Source organism: Somniosus microcephalus, chromosome 3 (genome assembly GCF_052327205.1).
Source record: "Somniosus microcephalus isolate GS21.2 chromosome 3, FLI_Smic_1.0, whole genome shotgun sequence".
NCBI lineage: Eukaryota > Metazoa > Chordata > Chondrichthyes > Squaliformes > Somniosidae > Somniosus > Somniosus microcephalus.
The window spans coordinates 285,093,188-285,117,021 of NC_140989.1; the positions used below are offsets into that span (position 1 = coordinate 285,093,188).

A 23,834-nucleotide genomic window follows, 5' to 3' on the forward strand; every position below is an offset into this window, starting at 1 on the left:
ATGCTGACCAAATCATCAAGTCATCCGAAAAGGGACAACCTACACCACCACGCTATACATCTAACGATGAAGTAGAGATACCCATATCTACCTCCGATCCGGTGATACTGGAACCCGATGAACCCGACACTGGCCTTCAAGCTGAATCAGCCTTACCAGAAGAACCTACTACACCACCAGAAAACTACACCCCCGAGGCGTTATCCGGACCGAGTCAGGAAGCCTCCTGAGAGACTAACTTATAATTAATTAATACAGCAATGTATATTATTTTGCATATAACATGTAATTAATATTACTTAAAATATGATGTACTAGTTAGCTAGAAGGGGAGGAATTGTGGTGTATGTGCCTTTAAAAGCAATTGTGGTGTATGTGCCTTTAAGAGCCCCAGGTGTGCGCAATGCCGGTAATTGCCACTTGGGCTATATAAGCCTGTGTATTGTGTATATCCTTTAGAACCCCCCCCAGACTTGCTTAGTAAATACCTATGAACCAACTCCTGTCTTCAGTGTCTTTATCTACACACGGACACTACACCCTCCATCTCCCCCCTCCCCCTCCATCTCCCCCCCTCCCCCCTCCATCTCCCCCCCTACCCTCCCCTCCTCTACCCTCCATCCCTCTACCCTCCATCTCCCCCCTCCCCCCTCCATCTCCCCCGCCATCCCATCTCCCCCCCCGCCATCCATCTCCCCCCCCCGCCATCCATCTCCCCCCCGCCATCCCATCTCCCCCCCCGCCATCCCATCTCCCCCCATCCCATCTCCCCCATCCCATCTCCCCCCCATCCCATCTCCCCCCGCCCATCCCATCTGCCCCATCCCATCCCATCTCCCCCTCCATCCCATCCCATCTCCCCCCATCCCATCCCATCTCCCCCCAATCCATCCCATCCCATCCCATCTCCCCCCATCCCATCCCATCCCATCTCCCCCCCCCCCCCATCGCATCCATCTCCCCCCCCAATCTCTCCCCCCATCTCTCCCGCCGCAATTTCCTCCCGCCGCATTTCCCCCCACCCCATCTCTCCCCCCACCCCATCTCTTCCCCCCACTCCATCTCTCCCCCACCCCATCTCCCCCCCCACCACCCCAACTCTTCCCCCACCCATCTCTCCCACCTCCATCTCCCCCCCTCCCCCCTCCATCTCCTCCTCTACCCTCCATCCTCTACCCTCCATCTCCCCCATCCATCTCCCCCCGCCATCCCATCTCCCCCCCCCCGCCATCCCATCTCCCCCCCATCCCATCTCCCCCATCCCATCTCCCCCCCCCATCCATCTCCCCCTCCATCCCATCCATCTCCTCCCATCCCATCTCCCCACCCCCATCGCATCCCATCTCCCCCCCCCAATCTCTCCCCCCCAATCTCTCCCCCCAATCTCTCCCGCCGCATTTCCTCCCGCCGCATTTCCCCCCACCCCATCTCTCCCCCCCCACCCCATCTCTCCCCCCACCCCCATCTCTCCCCCCACCCCATCTCCCCCCCACCACCCCAACTCTTCCCTCACCCATCTCTCCCCCCGCCATATCTCCTCTCCCCCCATGTCCCCCCCCACATCTCCCCCCCTCACATCTCTTCCCCATCTCTCTCCTCCCCCCATTCCATCTCCCATCTCCCCCCCATCTCCTCACCCCCATCTCCCCCACTTCATCTCCCCCCTTCCCCCACCATCTCCCCCCTCCCCCCATCTCCTCCCCCATCTCCCTTCTCCCCATCCCCCTCCTCCCCCCCCTCCCCATCCCCCTCCTCCTCCCCATCCCCCTCCTCCCCCACCCTCCCCATCCCCCTCCTCCTCCCCTCCCCCTCCCCTTCCTCCCCCTCCCCATCCCCTTTCCCCCTCCCCTCCCCTCCCATTCCCCCCTCGCCTCCCTCCCCCCCTTCTCCCCCCACCCCCTTCTTCCCCCACCCCCTTCTCCCCAACCCCCTTCTCCCCCCCACCCCCTTCTCCCCCCCACCCCCTTCTCCCCAACCCCTTCTCTCCCCCACCCCTTCCCCCCCTCCCCACTACCCCCTTCTCCCCCCTACCCCCTTCTCCCCCCTACCCCCCCTTCCCCCCAGTCGCGCGCTCCCTTCCCCCCAGTCGCGCGCTCCTTCCCCCCAGTCGCGCGCTCCCTTCCCCCCAGTCGCGCGCTCCCTTCCCCCAGTCGCGCGCTCTCTTCCCCCCAGTCGCGCGCTCTCTTCCCCCAGTCGCGCGCTCTCTTCCCCCCAGTCGCGCGCTCTCTTCCCCCCAGTCGCGCGCTCTCTTCCCCCCAGTCGCGCGCTCTCTTCCCCCCAGTCGCGCGCTCTCTTCCCCCCAGTCGCGCGCTCTCTTCCCCCCAGTCGCGCGCTCTCTTCCCCCCAGTCGCGCGCTCTCTTCCCCCCAGTCGCGCGCTCTCTTCCCCCCGAGTCGCGCGCTCCCCTCCCCCCAGTCGCGCGCTCCTTCCCCCCAGTCGCGCGCCTCTCCCCTCCCCCCAGTCGCGCGCTCCCCTCCCCCCAGTCGCGCGCTCCCTTCCCCCCAGTCGCGCGCTCCCTTCCCCCCAGTCGCGCGCTCCCTTCCCCCCAGTCGCGCGCTACGCTTCCCCCCAGTCGCGCGCTCCCTTCCCCCCAGTCGCGCGCTCGCTTCCCCCCAGTCGCGCGCTCGCTTCCCCCCAGTCGCGCGCTCGCTTCCCCCCCAGTCGCGCGCATCGCTTCCCCCCCAGTCGCGCGCTCGCTTCCCCCCCAGTCGCGCGCTCGCTTCCCCCCCAGTCGCGCGCTCGCTTCCCCTCCAGTCGCGCGCTCGCTTCCCCCCCAGTCGCGCGCTCGCTTCCCCCAGTCGCGCGCTCGCTTCCCCCCAGTCGCGCGCATCGCTTCCCCCCCAGTCGCGCGCTCGCTTCCCCCCCAGTCGCGCGCTCGCTTCCCCCCCAGTCGCGCGCTCGCTTCCCCCCCAGTCGCGCGCATCGCTTCCCCCCCAGTCGCGCGCTCGCTTCCCCCCCAGTCGCGCGCTCGCTTCCCCCCAGTCGCGCGCTCAGCTTCCCCCCCAGTCGCGCGCTCGCTTCCCCCCCAGTCGCGCGCTCGCTTCCCCCCCAGTCGCGCGCTCGCTTCCCCCCCAGTCGCGCGCTCGCTTCCCCCCCAGTCGCGCGCTCGCTTCCCCCCCAGTCGCGCGCTCGCTTCCCCCCCAGTCGCGCGCTCGCTTCCCCCCCAGTCGCGCGCTCGCTTCCCCCCAGTCGCGCGCTTCGCTTCCCCCCCAGTCGCGCGCTCGCTTCCCCCCAGTCGCGCGCTTCGCTTCCCCCCCAGTCGCGCGCTCGCTTCCCCCCCAGTCGCGCTCCCTCGCTTCCCCCCCAGTCGCGCGCTCGCTTCCCCCCCAGTCGCGCGCTCGCTTCCCCCCCAGTCGCGCGCTCGCTTCCCCCCCAGTCGCGCGCTCGCTTCCCCCCCAGTCGCGCGCTCGCTTCCCCCCCAGTCGCGCGCTCGCTTCCCCCCCAGTCGCGCGCTCGCTTCCCCCCCAGTCGCGCGCTCGCTTCCCCCCCAGTCGCGCGCTCGCTTCCCCCCCAGTCGCGCGCTCGCTTCCCCCCCAGTCGCGCGCTCGCTTCCCCCCCAGTCGCGCGCGCTCGCTTCCCCCCCAGTCGCGCGCTCGCTTCCCCCCCAGTCGCGCGCATCGCTTCCCCCCCAGTCGCGCGCATCGCTTCCCCCCCAGTCGCGCGCCTCGCTTCCCCCCCAGTCGCGCTCTCGCTTCCCCCCCAGTCGCGCTCTCGCTTCCCCCCCAGTCGCGCTCTCGCTTCCCCCCCAGTCGCGCTCTCGCTTCCCCCCCAGTCGCGCTCTCGCTTCCCCCCCAGTCGCGCTCTCGCTTCCCCCCGTCGCGCTCTCGCTTCCCCCCCAGTCGCGCTCTCGCTTCCCCCCCCAGTCGCGCTCTCGCTTTCCCCCCCAGTCGCGCTCTCGCTTCCCCCCCAGTCGCGCTCTCGCTTCCCCCCCAGTCGCGCTCTCGCTTCCCCCCCAGTCGCGCTCTCGCTTCCCCCCCAGTCGCGCTCTCGCTTCCCCCCCCCAGTCGCGCTCTCTCTCACTGCAAGCTCCTCGCGCTTCATTCGGGGGGGCGAGGCTCGGGAGGGGAGGGGGAGCGGAGAGGGTTACCCCGGCAACCGGGCTCGCCAGCCGCAATCGGCCGTCTCAAGCCGCTCAGGCCCGGTCCCGGAGATCGGGAGGCGGAGAGGGGAGGAGGGTTACCAAGGCAACCGGGCTCGGCCAGCCGCAATCGGCCGTCTCAGGCCCGGCCTCGGGAGGGCGGGGCTCGGAATCAGCGGGGCGCTGCGCTCTGCATGTCAGTGCGTGGGGCGGCGCGGAGTCATCGCCGGCAGAGGGGAGAGGGTCTGCTGGCTCCCCCCTCCCTTTCTCCCCCCCTCCTTCCCCCACCTCCCCCCCCTCCTTCCCCCACCTCCCCCACCCCTCCCCCTCCTCCTCCTCCCCCAGTCGCTCTCTCTCTTCCCCCGCAGTCGCGCTCTCTCTTCCAACAACAACATGCCCTCGAAAAAGCCTCGGCACCGCCAGGCACTCCAGCTAGTGTACCATAAAAGCTTCCACCTGACAGATGATCACTTTCCTCAGCAGAAGCTGTTTCTCACTGCATTCCCAGTTCAGAATTTGCAGGCTGCAGTCTTTCCAGCAAAGTCGCCATCCAGTGTCACCTCATTGAAAGAACCTCTCTCACCATTGACAGATTGCTTCTGTCATCTCTACATGGCGGCATAGTGGTTAGCACTGTTGCCTCACAGCGCCAGGGACCCGGGTTCAAATCTGGCCTCGGGTGACTGTGTGGAGTTTGCACATTCTCCCCGTGTTTGCGTGGGTTTCCTCCGGGTGCTCCGGTTTCCTCCCACAGTCCAAAGATGTGCGGGTTAGGTTGATTGGCCATGAAAAAAATTGACCCTTAGTGTTAGGGGGATTAAATACATGGGGTTACGGGGTTATGGGGATAGGGCTTGGGTGGGATGGCTGTCGGTGTAGGGACCGGGTGCTAGGGTTTGGATGATCAGCCATGATCTCGTTGAATGGCGGAGCAGGCTCGAAGGGCCGAATGGCCTACTCCTGCTCCTATCTTCTATGTTTCTATGTTTCACCTGCCATCTATTCCATCAGCATGGATGCCGTTTATACTGTCTCACCTTGGTCCTCAGAATCTGAGCAAGATGAGCCCCAACACCAGCAGCACCAACAATAACACCACTAACCTTCTCCGCAATCACCTGATGCTGCACAGGACAGAGGGCATCAGCATCCGAGCACATTGCTGCCCGGGTGGCCAGGGATGGCTTCATCATGGCCAGATTTACTTTACTTGACGCTGTACACTCATATGGCTGCCACATGATGCACCAGGTTGGCACCACCCCACAGCAACACCATAAAGCTTCCCTGCAATGACCAAGCCAGTTCTTTCACACTCACCACCATTGCTGGAGGTACCATTATGTCTCACCATTCACTGCAACTCACTAAGCCACTTACAAGGGTGCACACAAATCTGTCCAAGACTGTAAAGTGTTGAAAATAAAGATTTTTATGTTTGATAGCACATTAAAGGAAACTTTACATAAACATTGGATAAAACACCCAAGTGGCTACCCTTGTAAATCTACTTGTGTGTCATCTTTCTCTTCCATGTGCTTCTACGAGGTGCTAGCCCTGTGGCTTCAGCAGAGGTAGCCAAGGAGCTGGAGAGCACATGTGATAGCGATGGAATGAGTGTAAGAAATGGATGGGTTAGATCTTCAGAGGGTGACTATGATGGAATGGGGTGCCAAAGTCAAGTGGCCTTGTGTGTTGTCAGTTGGTATGATTGTACTAGGATACGGGTGAGTGTGGGGATGGGGATGTGATAATGTAGATAGAGAGGGATGGGTGGACGTGCAAGATATGTTGGTGTGAGTAAAGATGTGCAGGAGAAGGGTTGGGAAGGCAGAGTGATGGGGATGTGACGAGAGGCACATAGGATGAAGGTGAGTGTGGCTTTGTACTCACATTTCCTGATCTAATGAGATCATTGAAACGTTTGTGGAATTAAACCCAGGTCCTCCTGACCACATACCTGCTGGTGACTTCTTCCGCAATCTCCAACCAGGCTCTTTTGGTCTCCTGGGGAGGTCTCTTCTGCCCATTAGAATGGAAGAGGACCGCCCTGCATGCTCTGACTCCATAAGCATATAGGAGGATTCATGGGAGAACCTGGGTGCAGCCCTCTGCCTCTGTGCAATCATTGTCAGTGTTTGCAGCACTCCAGTGCACGACAGCATATGTTACATTGATATTCAAAGACAATGTGGCCATGGCCCCTTTAAAGATCCCGGCTGAAAACACGCCATTGATGACGTCACCAGACCCGCACCATTTAATTGGGCCGGGTAATGTGCAGGGCGGGCTTAATAGGCCCTATTAAGGGAAAGTCATTTTCAGCAGCGGGGTCGCAACCCGCCTTGGCCACTGCCCGCACCGGACCCGCTCAGGTAGGCAAAATTCCAGCTACTGTCTTTTGTAATACTAAGCCATGCATACCAGAAAGTCACAGGCTCAATTCCTGATCTCTGCTGAGTTAGCTGATCTGATTCATCATAAGAGTTGACTTTGGGCTATGAAGGAGAAAATCAGCCATTGTTCCCAATCCTGATAATTATCCAGTGAAGTAGGTTAAGGGTAAGGACATTGTTTGAATACAGTAGAAGGAACTTTATTCTGAACATCGAACACTCCCAGGGCTGTTTAGATGCATAGTAGAGGGCGCTTTCTCATAATCTAACCTGACCTGGGAGTGCTTGATGATGACATTGGAAAAGTGTTCCTTTTGCCAGCATTCCCTCACCATGATATTCACAAAAAGTTTTTTTTAATTGTAAATTTGATTCCTAATGACTGTTTTGTTTATTACCTCTCTTAAGGGTCTGACCACATTCGTGAAAAAGATGGTCTGTGGGCTGTGCTTGCCTGGCTGTCCATTATTGCCAAACGCAAACAAAGTGTAGAGGCGATCATGCAGGAACACTGGCAGAAATATGGGCGCAATTTTTTCACCAGGTTAGATCATCTCATTCAAAAAATGTCTTTCGTCTTCCGCTCTAACATGCAGGGCTTCAAAACAATAAAAGCAAAAATGTGCACCAGATCTGATTTTTATGTTATTCTGCACACTATATGGTCAAATTATGCAAAGTCCTAGATTATCATTTGTCAGTAAGGTAGTATTTTGAAGAAGATCTTGTTGATTACTGTTTCAGGATGTTTTCTGGTTTATTTTCAAGGACAGTGTTAAAAAGAAAAGTCATACATGGATACGAATATACAAATGGGTGGAAAGAAACAGACCAGGTCTGTCCCGTTTAGCTATGTTTTAGCTAAGCAACACAACCCCCAATACTCCCCACCCAACAGTCTCCTGGGAAAAGCAACATAACAGATTAAAATAACCCTAGGCCAGTTTGGGGGAGGGTGGGGGGGGGGAAAAGACATCTGGGAAATTTCTCTCCTAACCCCAAAGGCGAAAAGAAAAGAGTTCCAGGCAATAACAATGAACATGAGGTACATTACCCAACATTCCATCTACCTTTTGTACACAGCGATATCAAACTCCTCCAGGAACTTGTCCAGCTCCCTTTTGACTATTTGCAATGAATCTTCATCCACTGCATGAGCCGGCAATCTATTCCAAAGGTCAAATGAAAAACCTCCTGACATCTAACCTAGTTCTATACTTCTATATCTCCCACCATGTGAGAGGACCAGAATTGGAAAAAGTATTCTGGATGGGGTTAGCCATTGTCTTGGATAGGGACACTATTGTGCTTTTGGTTTGTATTGCATCATCCTAGCTATAGATCTTAATACCCTGTTTGCTTTTGCTGTAGCCTCTCGGCACTGGTTGTGAACCTTTAGTAACTTATGCACTATAAACCCAGACTTTAATTCAGATACCAGAATGGTTGGCATTAGCCCTACGAACATGCATTACATACGTTTATCAACATCTGCCAGATACAGGCCCCTTCTCCCATCGCATCTAGACAGGAACATAGGAACAGGAGTAGGCCATTTAGCCCCTCGAGCCTGTTCTGCCATTCAATGAGATCATGGTTGATCTGTGACCTAACTCCATATACCCACCTTTGCCCCAAATCCCTTAATACCTTTGGTTAACAAAAATCTATCAATCTCAGATTTTAAATCTAACAATTGATCTAGCATCAATTGCCATTTGCGGAAGAGAGTTCCAAACTTCTACCACCTTTTGTGTGTAGAAGTGTTTCCTAACTTCACTCCTGAAAGGCCTGGCTCTAATTTTTAAGACTATGCCCCCTAGTCCTAGACTACCCAACCAGCGGAAATAATTTCTCTCTATCTACCCTATCTGTTCCCCTTAATATCTTGAAAACTTAGATCAAATCGCCTCTTAACCTTTTAAATTCCATGAAATACAACCCTAGTTTGTGTAATCTCTCCTCGTAATTTAACCCTTGGAGTCCAGGTATCATTCTGGTAAACCTGCACTGCACACCCTCCAAGACCAATACATCCTTCGTAAGGTGTTGTGCCCAGAATTGCTCACAGTACTCCAGGTTTGGTGTAACCAGGGCTTTAGTTGTAGCATAACTTCTACCCCCTTGTATTCTCGTTCTCTAGTTATAAAAGCCAGCATTCCATTAGCCTTTTTGAGTATTTTCTGTACCTGTTCCTGACATTTTAATGATCTATGTACCTGGACCCTTAAGTCTCTTTGGACCTCCACTGTTTTAACTTTTCACCATTTAGAAAGTACCCTTTTTAGGGCCCACGTGGATGACCTCACATTTGTCTACATTGAAATCCATTGGCCACTGTTTTTTCCATTCACTTAATCTATCAATGTCTCTTTGTAATTTTATGCTTTCATCCACACTGCCTACAATGCCGCCTATCTTTGTGTCATCGGCAAATTTGGATATGTGGCTTCCTATCCCATTATCCAAATCATTAATAAATACAATGAATAGTTGAGGCCCCAACACGGATCCCTGTGGGACACCACTAGTCACATCCTGTCAATTAGAGTACCTGCCCATTATCCCTACTCTCTGTCTCCTGCCGCCCAGCCAGTTTCCTAACCAGGTCAATAATTTGCCTTCAATTCCATGGGCTTCAACCTTAGTTAACAGTCTCTTATGAGGGACTTTATCAAATGCCTTCTGGAAGTCCATATAAATAACATCCATAGGTATTCCCCTGTCCACTACTTTAGTCACTTCTTCAAAAAATTCAATCATGTTCGTCAGGCATGACCTACCTTTCACAAATCCATGCTGGCTCTCTCTGATCAGCTGAAAATTTTCAAGAAGTTAATTCACCCTATCCTTAATTATAGACTCTAGTAATTTCCTGACAACAGATGTTAGGCTAACTGGTCTATTATTCCCTGGTTTCCCTCTCTCACCATTCTTAAATAGCAGAATGACAGGTGCAATTTTCCAATCTAAAAGAACTTTGGAAGATTATCATTAGGACATCTTCTGCGTGCTCACCTACTTCCTTTAAAACCCTGGAATGGAAACCATCTGGTCCTGGGGATTTGTCATGCTTTAGTGCCATTATTTTCTTCATTACTGTTATTTTTCTTCATTACTATTATCTGGTTGTAATCTTCTTCTCAAAGGTTCAGACACCAGAACAGATCTTTGTGCCATCCACAAACTTATGTCAGTACCCCCAATGCCTTCATCCAGACCATTGATGTATATTGCAAAGAGTAATGTCCCTAACACTGATCCCTGCTGGACTCGAGTAGTCACCAGTCTCCACACGGAGCCGCTGCCATTAATGGCCTCTGTCTACAAAAATGCATCCAATTCTTATCCAGCTTAGGCTCTGCCCTCCAATCCCAAAGGACTCTATCTTGTATAACAGCCTATTGTGAGGCACCTTGTAAATGCTGGAAATCTGCAGTAAAAGCAGAAAATGATGGAAAACCAAAACAGCTCAATTAGCATCTGAAAAGGAAAGATATGTTAACGTTTCAGAAGGAACCTTTCAGAATTCTGATTTGACAAAGGGCATACCTGAAACGTTAGTCTGTATCTCTCTGTTTCAAATACTGACCAAGCTGTAGTGTGTTTCCAGCATTTTCTGTTTTTAGTTGCTGAAAGATGCTGCTCTAAAAAATGTTTCCACAATCACAGTATTTGTTACCTGGAAGGTTTGTACTGCAGCAGATGCCACATATGCAAACTATTGCAATATGCTTTTTGCATAGCCATCTACCATTTAATTATCTCTGGCTGTAGATTGGCGACTTATATTCTTTTAAACGAGCTACTGCTAAACCCTTGTTTTGTATATTATAACCCTTCAAGACAAGAAGTCATACACTGGGCTGAAGCGTTTCAGCTATGAAGAGAGACTGGACAGGCTGGGGTTGTTTTCCTTAGAGCAGAGAAGGCTGAGGGGGGACCTGATTGAGGTGTGACCTGATTGAGGTGTACAAAATTATGAGGGGCATAGATAGGGTAGATAGAAAGAAACGTTTCCCCTTTGTAGAGGGGTCAATAACCAGGGGGCATAGTTTCAAGGTAAGGGGCAGGAGGTTTAGAGGGGATTTGAGGAAAAAAAAATTCACCCAGAGGGTGGTTGGAATCTGGAACTCACTGCCCGAAAGGGTGGTAGAGGCAGGAACCCTCACAACATTCAAGAAGCATTTAGATGAGCACTTGAAACGCCATAGCATACAAGACTACGGACCAAGTGCTGGAAAATGGGATTAGAATAGATAGGGCTTGATGGCCAGCGCAGATACGATGGACCGAAGGGCCTCTTTCTGTGCTGTATAACTCTATGACTCATTCCCAATGGGGAAATGTTCTGTTTTATTTTGTTAAAAAAGAACACTGTTTTTAAACAGTAGCCCCAGTGGCCTAATGGATAAGGCACTGGCCTCCTAAGCCAGGGATTGTGGGTTTGAGTCCCATCTGGGGTGGGTTAAAATTTTAAGTCCTCCTCAGTTCTGAGGGACTGCCTAAGAAGAAGAAGAAGAGTAAGAAATTATTTTATTCTGCTGTTTAGTGATTCTGTACTCCTTCACATAATCTTACAGGTCACCTCACAGTGCCTCTTGCTAAGTCTACATAAGTGGCCAATGGCCCAGAAATTCGGGTCGGAGGCTTCCCATGGGTGCAAGCCTCCGACCTGCACTTGCCTAGCGCGCCGGCCGTTGAGCTGTGGGCCCGCGTGGGATTCCGATCCTGGGCCTGCTCCAACTGCCGGCGCACAGTGCTTGCGTATCCCAGGGGCGCAGTTAGTTCGATGCGTCCCCTGGGATCACATGGGCCATGGAGAACCAATGGAGATGCCCATTCATAAAATTGACAGGATGAGCTGTCAAAACTATAAATACTATAAGCCCCAAAACATCACTAAAACTTCAAATAATTTTTTTTTTAAATCACATTTTTAAAATAACTATAAATTACATAAAATAACTATTTTAAACAATAATTTAAATTTTTGAAAAAATTAATTACATTTTCTAACGGGGCTAAAAATAAACTTATCTTTCTTTAAAGTATTTAAAAATAATAAACCTGTGGAAAAAATGTTTTAATCTTAATTAATTCACCACTTACCTTGTTAAAAGCAGGCCTTGCGCCTGCTTTTTACATGTGTAACTCCTGGAGACTTACCCTCCCGGGGAAACCTGCAAAAAAAACGTAAGTTCTATGCGCACGCGCTGCCTCTCCGGCGTACGCGTTTGACCTCTGAACCCCTTCCTTTAAGGGAACGGAAATTCCGGTTTCCTGCGCATGCGCAGTGCATGCATGAAACTGGCACTTCCGTTGGGCCTACGGGTGAGTACCCCGTGCGTACTCACCCGTGGAGACCCGAATTTCTGGGCCATTAAGTTAAAAAAAATTATGACTTGAGTTGCGTTATACTTTGTTGTATAAACAGAATACACATCGGAGTTGAGTGGTTGATCAAAATGAACAACTCGTTGTGATGGCTAGAAGTCACAATTGCCTACGATCCACACTTCGCTTATTTCACATAAACTATAATATTTATTTTGACCACATTTTCCATCTCTGCTCATCTATGGAATGATAAACTATGATAAATGAATTGGGGAGATCCCCAGATAGTGTCATTTTTACTTGATCTGTTAGAAGGAGCAGGCTTGATTCATCATTTCATCCTTCATGTAAAAAATTAGGATATTCAGTGGGAAACTGTCGAGTACAACTGAGTTATCAAGATCCTGCCTGAATAAAATAAAATGAAGTGTTTGAATTCCCCTGATGTTGGTGTGTAAATGCATGACATGTTGTGGTGCTAAGCCATACAGACTAGAAAGTACCAAATTGAGATCAATCAAAGTTTGTTTTCCACTCCAGCGGACCTCGATTTGGGCTCTAGAATTGGTCTCGGTGCCTTGGGTTATGGAGGGGGGAAAATCAGCTAGCGTTCTTGCTCCTTATTTTTGTTCAGTCAGCCCAGTCGATAAAATGTCCATGTAGAAATTTTGAGTAACGATTTTGAGACAGGATTGGGGTCAGCTGTGAAGCCTTCCACAATCAAATAGCTTACCGTCTAAGTCTATATACAAAGAATAACCACTTGAGTGAGGTATCAGAAGGCTGACGGTTTCTGTGGAAGTATTCCCCAACACAAATCAACACCCTGAGAACATGGGCGAAAAGGAAATGCAATTATGTTTAAGAAACATGAAAAAGCACAACTGAGATGTCTCTAATTAGCCAAATTTGAAGGAATACTGCATTCGTAAGACATGTGACAAATCAACCAGTATGTAAATCAGAGAGAATCATATTACAGCACAGAAATAGGGCATTTGTCCCATCAAGTCTGTGCTGATGGTTTCGTCCACATGACCCACCCAGTCTAATCCCACTCTTCTGGTCTCATCTCATACCTTTTAATATTCCTGTTTTTCAAGCAACTGTCTAATTCCCTTTCAAAAGAACTATGAACTCTGCTTCAGCAATGATTTGGGGGCATGAATTATACATTCTAACCACCTTGTCTGTGAAGAATTTTTCGAACCTCCCTTGAATTCTTTTTGTGATTATCTTAAAATTACGGCCTGTCGTTACTGTCTTGGAAACATTTATCTTCATAATCTCGAAGACCTGTATTGAATCACCTCTTAACCTTCTTAGCCTTATGCACATTGTTCACTCTGAGTTTTTCTGCGGCAGGTACGATTACGAAGAAGTAGATGCTGGGGCAGCGGGTAAGATAATGAAGGATATGGAGACTATGATGTCGGACCGCGCTTTCATTGGCCACAAGTTCACGGTTTGTGAGGAAGAGTATGTTGTGGACAAGGCTGATAATTTTGAATACTGTGACCCTGTTGATGGCAGTATCTCCAGAAACCAGGTAGGAGATTGAAAGGTGCTGCAAGTGCACAATATCTAGTTCATCAGTTACCCGCAAACACAGAAGTACATTACAAGTTGAAATTTCTGTAACTAAAACCTGCATGAATCTGGATGATTACATCTCAAGATAACCCTTGGAGAGGGAAAGAAATACAGGTGCTGACCTATAACAATAATTTCCTATGTTTTGCTTATCTTTAGAGTTGCCAGTCAAGAATATTAGCATGGGAAAGACCATAAACTGCAAAGTAGCCACAGATTCCTATCTGTGGTTGACTGAAAATCAGGATGCTGATTTTTTTTTTTTTAATATCCAGGTTAAGAGTTATGTTGGAGGAACCATGAGCTACAATGGGTTAGAACATTGGCCCTTTCCAGGTCATAAATGAAAGCCTCCTCTGTTTGCTGGCTACAGGACTACTTCGGTAGCATAGTAGTTAGCACTGTTGCCTCACAGCGCCAGAGACCCGGGTTCGAATCCGGCCTCGGGCGACTGTCTGTGTGGAGTTTGCACATTCTCCCCGTGTTTGCGTGGGTTTTCTCCGGGTGCTCCGGTTTCCTCCCACAGTCCAAAGATGTGCGGGTTAGGTTGATTGGCTATGATAAATTGACCCTTAGTGTTAGGGGGATTAAATACGTGGGGTTACAGGGATAGGGTGGGATATGTGTTGGTGTAGGGGTTACGGGGATTGGGTGGGATATGTGTCGGTGCAGGCTCGATGGGCCGAAATGGCCTCTATCTGCACTGTGGGGTTTCTGTGATTTGTGAACTACATTTTGGCAGTCTCAATGTGGTTTCAAATGCCACAGGTTTTGCTGACAATTATCAACTTCATTCAGAGGCCACAAGGATGGACGATGTGAGACTATTGTATTGGAATAGTACAGAGCTTTGCTTTGCATTTGACTGTGCTGCATCTGACTTGGGAACACTCAATATCGAAAATAGATGCCTGAAATGGGAATGAGTTGCATTTCCAGCACTAAAATTCCTCACATGAGAATATAAAAGCCGTCAAAAATAAGTAATTTTGCAAAGTACTAGAAGCACCAAAACAAATTTGGGGATTGTTTCGCTTTTATACATTAAATATTTTTATATAACCAGTAGCTTCTACAATCCATTTAACCATTAACAAAATAAAAACCTTCCTTCCATAACAGTAATTTGGGATTGGTTGTAACCTACAGAATAAGTGAAAACTTGGCCGTGTGTTTTAACTTTCCTTCAGGCGGGGAGTAACCGCCCCAGAAGTTCTTCGTTTTTCAGTTTTCTCCCCTTCCTCAGTTTCTTTCCTTAAGGTGCTGACTGATGCTTGGTATAGTTGCGCAGTTGCCTGCAGCCTTCTGATACCTCACCCAAGTGGCCTTTCTTCAGATATGAGCCTAGATGATGAGAATTGACAAGCTATTCAACTGTTGGAGACAGCAACCAAAGTTCAATTTTGCACTAATCAGAAATTCATGCACACACACTTCCCAGCAGGAGTCACTGGATTGTTGCCAGGAGGGAGGACCATGGCTTTTCTCCCCTCCTCCTACCCCAAGAGCGCTGAGAGCAATTGTAGCACCCAACTGCTACCCTGGCGAGGATCAGCTAAGTCAGCAAAGACTAGGAATCGAACCCTCAGAAATGTTCTAAATACTTTTTTGATTTCCTGCTAGAAGATGTTACAATATTTTCTACTTTTACATTTTATGTGGAAATGTACACCAGTAGCTCATTATCGCAGCACGCTGTATATATTTAGAATGTTAGCCATATCATTAACAGGTCACAGCATCAGTGTCAGCTCATGAATAATTCTCATAAATCATATGTTGACAGGGGTTGAGGATCATTTTCACAGATGGATCACGCCTTATCTTTAGATTAAGTGGAACTGGCAGCGCTGGAGCAACCATCAGGATTTACATTGATAGCTATCATAAAGATGCGTCTAAAATCTTAAAAGATTCACAGGTAATTTTTTTTAAACATTTTTTAAAGTGGCATTTTGTCCCCATTCTGCTTTGTCATCTTACATCTCTGCACCATACTTACATCTCTGCACCATACATTGTGACCTGCTGCCAAGCAGTACTGCTCTGAAGTGGGTTAGCATGAGCTATATGACAACAGCCCGATTGGGAGCTAACCATCTGGGAAACTGAATTCACTTCATGCCGGAGTCACAGTCTACTATATTTTAACATTATTGATGATCCACAATATACTTGGTGAAGTACTATTTTTGGTCAGAATTATATCAAGTGTTGAGATCATTCAGTGGAAAAGTGATGACTTTCTAAAAAAGTTAGTTCAAATTAAACCAAACATATAAAGCAGCACATAAGCAATTTCAGGAATGGGAAAAGGCTATGTGGCCCAAAAGATTTGCCTGCTTTTTAGTTGAAGCAGGATATGTGTTTGAACTGTGATTTCCTTACATATTGAGTTCCTAATCTTGGCTGGGCAATCTGCATGATTTTCCAAGCAACGGTTAGGCATTTATTCAGAAAGAACCACCCCAGACTATTCTCCCGTGGACGGTTACAGGGAAAGTTCTAAGAGCAGGTCACCTTCCTACCCAGGTTTGGTAAAGAGGGCTAAAAGGATATTGCCATGGAAAACGCTAATATGATGAGGGAGGTTATTCTATTGTCTATACAAACAACTAACCTGCACGGTCAGTCAGTGATAAAATCAATGAAGTCTATCTGAATGTGCATGTTTGAAGAATGTTGTTCAATTAAGCAGTCTTGTGCTGGGTTCATTTTGTGTCAGATTTTTATTTTCCAGTACAACTTTACTGATTTTTTTTGCTGTTTTCTTTTAAAAATCTGCCACAAAAACAGATGTTAATAATGACTCTGATATAAGTCAAACAGTAATATAATTGTAATCTCCCTTGCCATATTAATTACCAGTTTTCTAAAATCCATGTCTGATCTTATGATCTCATAGTTGTGCAGGTAGGTCTAATCTGTTAGCACAGTCAGAAAGAAAAGCGAGTAAGACTTGCATTTATATAGTGCCTTTCACGACCACTGGACGTCTCAAAGTGCTTTACAACCAATGAAGCACTTTTGGAGTGTAGTCACTGTTATAATGTCCCTCTTCTGATAAAGTTGGAAATGTATTTTTCTTAAATTAACCTTTTGTTTTGATTTATAAATTAAATCTTTAAATTAAAACTAAAAGGAAGCCTTGGAAGCTTTGGAATCATGGAAGAAAACTCTTAATTTATATAATTTTATTTACTGATTTTCTTCCCTCTCATCATCTTCTGAAGGCATTCACTTCTTCCTGGAATATGGTTCCACAGGTGCAGGCACTCTAGTACCTCACTTTTTATTCATGTGTAAGCCTCGATGGTGAGTGTTGCCTGGTTATTCAACCATGGGAATCATCGCAGCCTTGCCCAATCCTGTCCTCATCCACACATGCGCTTCCAGCAGGAATCACTGGATAGCAGTCAGCAGTGGCACTAGTGGAGTTTTGTTGTCTCCCTAACCCAGGGGCATTGAAGCTAATTATAGCACTGCTACCCCGACTAAGATTAGTTGGCATAGCACAGCTCGGGGATTACTCTTGTGAAACTTCCTGGTTTGCATTGTTCAGTTACTAACTGGATGGCTCCCAGTGACTTAACTAGTAAATGGCATGGTACTTGGCCATACAGCTCTGGAAGGTGACACTTGTTGCTAGTCGCTATTGATTAGCTAATCAAAGATAGGGGTGCTGCACATTGGTTCAATGCCCCTGCACCAAGCAAATAAGAAAAAAGTCAGCCAATGTTTCCTTTCCTCGTTGCTATTCAGTGATCTCTGCTGAAAAGCATACTTTTTGAGATTGTTGGGCTTGAATGCAGTTTTCTTCACAGTCAAGCACTCACTATCTAGGATCACATATGGCCGCTTGAGCAAGGTACTGGAGGGTTGCCAGCACCAATGGAACTTTGTGCCCTCCTGAGAAGTGGGAAGAAAGGGTATTTTTGTTGTGCGTGTGCACACCATATTTCCTTGTCATCTTGTCCTATCTACCAATAAGCCAGTTTTGTTCGTAAGGTTGACAGTAGAGGAGCTTTAGAGTTATGAATTGTTGTCCTTGTTGACCTTAGCAACATCTGGCTGCACTTGTTGACTTATTTCAGTAAAACCAAATCTGGTGACCTGTTTGCTAAATTACTGTTGTTTCTGTACTTGTGTGTGCACTGCTAAAGAGTTTTGTCAGTTTTTAAATTATTGACTTGAATTTTTCCTCTTTGACAAACGCAACGTGCAGTAAACACAATGGCCAGAATTTTCCGGCGCGTCAGTGGGCAGGATCGGTGGCGGGTCAGGTGGGAAAGTGTTTGCTTTTTTGACCGGTTCAGGAATCCGCCGCAACACGCCTTTCCCAATGTCGGGTCTGCCAGCGCTGAGCAGACTCAACGGGCAGCAGCGGGCGACCCAATTAAACTCATTATAATGTACTTAACAGACCCTTAACAGGCTTTTTTAACTTACTCTTTAACTTCATGGCCATGGGAACCACGCTGTTTGGGGACCGCATCTGTCAACCTGAGGTGGGAGTTCAGTGGCCATTGCTCCAGCTGATTACTTGACAGCTTCAAATGTACAGTAAACTCTTCCACCTGACAGATCATCACTTTCCTCAGCCACAAGCTGTTTCTCAGTCCATTTCCAGCACAGATTCTGCAGGCTTTCCACTTTCCACTCTCCATCCACTCTTACCTCATTGGAAGAACTCTCTCACCATTGACAGAATGCTTCCGTCATCTCGACTTCACCTGCCATCTATTCCATCAACATGGGTGCACTTTATACTGTCTCAGCTTGGTCCTCAGAATCGGACCATGATGAGCCCCAACACCAGCAGCACCACCAACAACATCAACCATTTCCGCAATCACCTGATGCTGCACAGGACAGAGGGCATCAGCACCACTGTTTCCCCTAAGCTGCACGCAGCACAATTGATTGGGCCGCGCTGTTAAATAAATGGGTCGCGCTCCCGTGGCACACTGAAGCTTCGCGCCGGGGACACTGACTCAAGGCAGGCAGCTGCATGGTAACCGCCCTGCAGTGGCAGCCGTGTGATTGGCAGGCCTGTCCAGCCACTGACTTGCGTTTGCAGGCTTTCTCAACCAGGGTTCCCCGACCAATCAGTGCAAAGAGAAGGCGGGACTCTCAATAGTCCAATCACTAGTGGCAGAGCAGCAATCAACAAAATAAATTGAATGCTGAACTACAGTATATAGCCAAAACAGTAGAGTACAAGTCAGACAGCCATGTTCAAACTATAGTGTTCTAGAAAGATTGTCCATTTCTGACCACCAAGATTCAAGGGAGACATTAAAATCCTGCAACTTATTCAGAGCAGAGGCACAAGACTAATTCCTAGCATCTGTCAAAGTCCTGAAAGCAGCCCCCTCAACTGCATGATGCATAGTTTGGGGAGATCTGAGTAGGAAAGAAAAAGTATTAAAAAAATGGGGCTTGTGCACACACTCAAAAAAAAAAGCCAAGAAAATGTTTGTTTTTAAAAAGTCTTAATTTAAAAAAGTAATTTCTGTTTCTTTTACAGGCAATGCTCTCTCCTCTAATAAAAATTGCTTTGAAGGTTTCTCAGATTCATGAGCGAACAGGCCGCACCAGCCCTACTGTGATCACATAAAAGTATTAAATCAGAAGATAAAAAATTGGAGAAGAAATAACTAAAGGGAAAAAAAGCCTGAAAAATGTGAAAAGTGTTACTGTAAACTATCATCTCCTACTCCATGTTCAAGTTTCCTGAATATTGTAGCGAGGAAAACCTTTCAGGGAAAATGAACATAGGCTAGGAAAGTTGAAGTAAAAATGTAATAAAATATTATAAATATATATATACTCTATTGGTGATATGTTGTTTCAAGCCTCCTAAATGATCTAAATGAAAACTAAAATTAATTTTGGTTCATAACTAAATGTGTTCCCATAGCAACACCAGTACTGTATTACAACCAGAAACTTATGCAAATTGGTACGTGAAAGGACACCACACACACAAAATCTATTTTAAGGTGACATAAACAAGCATCAACAAAAACAGCAACAACCTGTTTCATATGAAATAACTCTGTTTTTCTGTTAGAAGGTTCATTGACATGTTCATGCGTGGTTGTCACAGAATAGCCATTTGTTTGTTCAGTTCAATTCTTTTCAGAGAAATTTTGTTGATCATGACGGTGCTTGTTCAGGAACTATGTTCCTGATCCTATGTTTTTATGATCAACAGTTATAAAAAGAAAGTACTTCAGTTGATAGCAAACTTGTAAATTGCAGCCTGTTTCATCAAAAAGGGGTGATGCTAAAATGGACAGAGACACAGGACACAGCTGAAATGGAATGACTGCTTTATTTCAAAAGTGCAATTAAGATTCAATCAATGCCCAAACAAAATAAAGCCATTAATATTTGTTTCCATTGATCTGTCATTAATCGATTAAGGAATAGAAAACCGATTTCATTTTCACTACAGTAAGAGTTGTTTCACTTTCATCTAAGTTCAGAATGTAAAATAGTTTACTACTTTGCAATTATATTGTTGATAAATACTTGTCTACATCCCCTTAAAATAAAGCATTACATTGTACCCATGCAGTGATACAGATCATTTATTTGGTTGAGTACACTGCAAGTAATTGCATTCATACTGTTCACAAAATGTTGCCTTTGATGATTTCAGGAAATTGTGCAAAGTTTGGCTGTATTGAGGTGGGAGTCTCATGAATAAACATAAATCAGGGTCCTATGATGTCACTAAACTGCCTACTGAGCGCAGCGTCTGTGTGGGTGCTCTGCTTAATAAAACCTGGTGGACACCCAGCAGAGGTCCTGTCATGTAAGTTTAAAACTTATCTTTACAGGCTCCTCCGGGCTCCACAAGAAAGGTTGGGCTACTGTCTTCCTCGGATTCTCCTGCCCTCCGCGCCCCCCCCCCCATATCCCTGAAACCCAGCTGTATCCAATATTCCGTCAGTTGTAATCTAAGGTGAAAATAAAGTATGAAAAAATAACATTTTTGTAATGACGGATTTAGACATTTTTAAAGAAGGACATGAACTCTGGTGGTGCATAATTTATTTTATCATTGAATCGTAGAATGATACAGCACAGAAAGAGGCCATTCAGCCTATTGTGCCTCTGCTGGCTCTTTGGTAGAGCTATCCAATTAGTCCCAATCCCCTGCTGTTTTCCCCCTAGCCGTGTATTTTTTTCCCCTCCAAGTATTTATCCAATTCCCTTTTGAAAGTTACATTGAATCTACTTCCACCACCCTTTCAGGCAGTGCATTTCCAGATCATAACAACTCACTGCATCAAAAAAGTTTCCTCATGTTGCCTCTGGTTCTTTTGCCAATCACCATAAATATGTGTCCTCTGGTTACCAACCCTTCTGCCACTGAAAACGGTTTCTCCTTATTTACTCTATCAAAACCATTCATGATTTTGAACACCTTTGTCAAATCTCTTCTTAACCTTCTCTGCTCCAAGGAGAACAACCCCGACTTCTCCAGTCTCTCCACACAACTGAAGTCCCTTATCCCTGGTATCCTCTAGTAAATCTCTTTTGCACCATCTCTAAGTCCTTGACATCCTTCCTAAAGTGTGGGGCCCAGAATTGAACAAAATACCTTAGCTGAGGCCTAACCAGTGTTATATAAAGGTTCAACATAACTTCCTTGCTTTTGTACTTTATGCCTCTATTAATGATGCCAAGGATCCCATATACATTTTTAATAGCCTTCAGAGATTTGTGGACATACACCCCCAGGTTTTTCTGTTCCTGCACCACCTTTAAAATTGTATTATATTTAGTTTATATTACCTCTCCTCATTCTATCAAAATGTATCACTTTACACTTCTCTGCATTAAATTTCATCTTCCATGTGCCATTTCACCAGTCTGTCTATGTCCTGAAGTCTGTTACAATCCTCCGCATCGTTTGCTACATTTCCGAGTTTCGTGTCATCTTCAAACTTTGAAATTATACCCTGTATACCCAAGTCCAGGTCATTAATATATATCAAAAAGAGAAGTCCTAATTCCAACCCCTGGGGAACACCACTGTATACTTCCCTCCAGTCTGAAAAACAACCATTCACCACTACTCTCTGTGTCCCTTAACCAATTTGTGTCCATATTGCCATTATGGGCTGGATTTTCCAGGGGGTCAGCGGGCGCGAGCGGTGGCGAGTCAGGTGGGAAAGTGTTTTTCTTCCCCAGCGGGTTGCGACCCCGCTGTCAACCCGTCGCCATGTGTCGAGTCTGTCAGCGCTGAGCAGACCCAACACGCAGCAGCAGGGGGAGGCAATTCAGGTCATTATGACCTTGTTAACAGGATTAACAGCAATTTTGAGATCACGTTTAGAATTTACTAGCTCGCCCACAGGGTCCACGCTGCTCGAGGGTCACATCTGTTAAGCTGGGCGGGAGTTGAATGGCCATGAAATCATCTTATTACTTGACAGTTTGGGATGTGCTATAAAAGCTCCCATCTCACAGCTGTTCACTTTCCAAGCTCAGAAGCTGTTGCTTACCGCATTTGGAAGACAGATTGAGCTTTATGCAGGTTGCAAGTGTTTGGAGCAAACCCTCTATCCAGTGTCACCTCATTGGAACAACCTCTCTCACCATTGACAGATTGCCTCTGTCATCTCAAGTTCACCTGCCATCTATTCCATCAGCATGGGTACGGTTTATACTCTCTCAGCTTGATCCTCAGAATCTGACCATGATCAGCCGCAACACCAGCATCACCAGGCACACCAGCAGCACCAACAACTACACCAACCTTCTCCGCAATCACCTGATACAGCACAGGACAGAGGGCATCAGCAGCCAACCACATTGCTGCCCGGGATGCCCTCACCGTGGCCAGATTTACTTTGTTTGACGCTGCACACCCTGGCTGCTATATGATGTGTCAGGTTGGCACCACCTCGCACCAACAACATAAAGTATCCCGACAATGCCCAAGCCATTCCTTTCAGACTCACCACCATTGCGGGTGGTACTGTTATGTCTCACCATTCACTGCAACTCACTAAGCCACTTTCAAAGATGCACACAAATCTGTCCAAGAATGCAAAGTGTTGAAAATAAAGATTTCAATGTTCGACAGTACATTAACAGAAACTTCACATGAGCATTGGCTAAAGCACACAAGTGCCTACCCTTGTGTGGTGTTAGTTGGTATGATTACACTAGGATGAGGGTGAGTGTGAGGGGTGGCTAGTGAGATGGGGAAGTGATAATGTAGATAGAGTGGGATGGGTGGAGGTGTAAGGTAAGTTGGTGTGAGTAAGGATGTGCAGGGCTATGGTACGGAAGGCAGAGTGATGGGGACGTGATGAGTGGCACAGCAGGTTGAGGTTGTGTGGCTTTGCAGTAATGTTTCGTGATCTACTGAGATCATTGAAAGGTTTGCACCACTGCAGCCTGGTCCTGATGATATCCCTGCTTGTGCCCTCCTGTGCAATGTGCAACCAGGCTGGGTTGGTCTCCTGAGGAGGTCTCTTCCACCCATTGGAAGGGAAGAGAACTTCCCTGTGTGCTGTGACTCCCTATGGAGGGAGTCATGGGAGAGCCTTGGTGCAGCTGTGCACCTTTGTGCAGTGCTTGTCAGTGTTTGCAGCACCTCAATGCTGTAGCACACTGACAGCACAAATGTCAAAGTAAATTTGTGCATGGTCCCTTTAAGGAAACCAGCTGATGACGCATCATCAAATTATGTCATCAGACCTGCTTCCTTCAGTTGGCCAGGAAACTCGCTGGGCGGGCTTAACAAGCCCAATCGGGGAAGTCATGTCGGAGTCCAGGATGGAGCCAGCAGCAAGGCCGCGACCCGCCACCGATGTTGCCCGCCATGGACCCGCCGAGGTAGGGAAAATTGCAACCTGTCTCTTTAATCCAATGGGCTTTAATTTTCCTAGCAAGTCTATTATGTGGTAGTTTGTCAAACGCCTTTTGAAAGTCCATACGCATAACCTCAACTGCACTACCCTCATCAACCCTCTCCGTTACTTCATCAAAGAACTCAATCAAGTTAGTCAAACATGATTTGCCTTTAACAAATCCGTGCTGGCTTTCATTTATTAGGCCATACTTTTCCAAATGCCAATTAATTTTGTCCCGGATTATTGTCTCTAAAAGTTTCCTCACCACTGACATTAGGCTGACTAACCTGTAGTGGCTGGTTTATCCATGATATACCTATCAATTCGTCCAATAAAAAGCGACGAGTTAGGAACGTAACTAAAGGTTTTTATTGACTAAATAACAGAACCCACCCTCGTGGGTGATCGGGTCCAACAAGGAGGAATACCAGCCAGTCGACTACCTTTATACCTGGGCAGGTAGGTGGAGCCATGGGCGGAGTCGGAGGTGGTCAGCCCAGGTATAACAGCGCGACAAGAGGCGACCTCGTATAGTGATACAACA

The 23,834-nt window shown here is 47.9% G+C and overlaps 1 protein-coding gene and 1 non-coding gene across 3 annotated transcripts in view; both read left to right on the forward strand.

Moving 5' to 3' along the window:
- Window positions 1–19,232, forward strand: part of pgm1 (phosphoglucomutase 1) — a 152,831-nt gene extending 133,599 nt beyond the window's left edge. For both annotated transcript variants that reach the window (XM_085982692.1, XM_085982690.1), the window contains exons 8-11: window positions 6,882–7,017; window positions 13,179–13,362; window positions 15,193–15,327; window positions 18,937–19,232. In XM_085982692.1, coding sequence (XP_085838818.1) covers window positions 6,882–7,017; window positions 13,179–13,362; window positions 15,193–15,327; window positions 18,937–19,026 — 545 coding nt within the window. In that variant the 3' untranslated portion in view covers window positions 19,027–19,232. The remainder of the gene's footprint in view (window positions 1–6,881; window positions 7,018–13,178; window positions 13,363–15,192; window positions 15,328–18,936) is intronic.
- On the forward strand, window positions 10,867–10,939 carry trnar-ccu (transfer RNA arginine (anticodon CCU)). Its single transcript has one exon. It is a non-coding gene; the product is annotated as a tRNA-Arg (tRNA).
- Window positions 19,233–23,834: the final 4,602 nt, after the last annotated feature.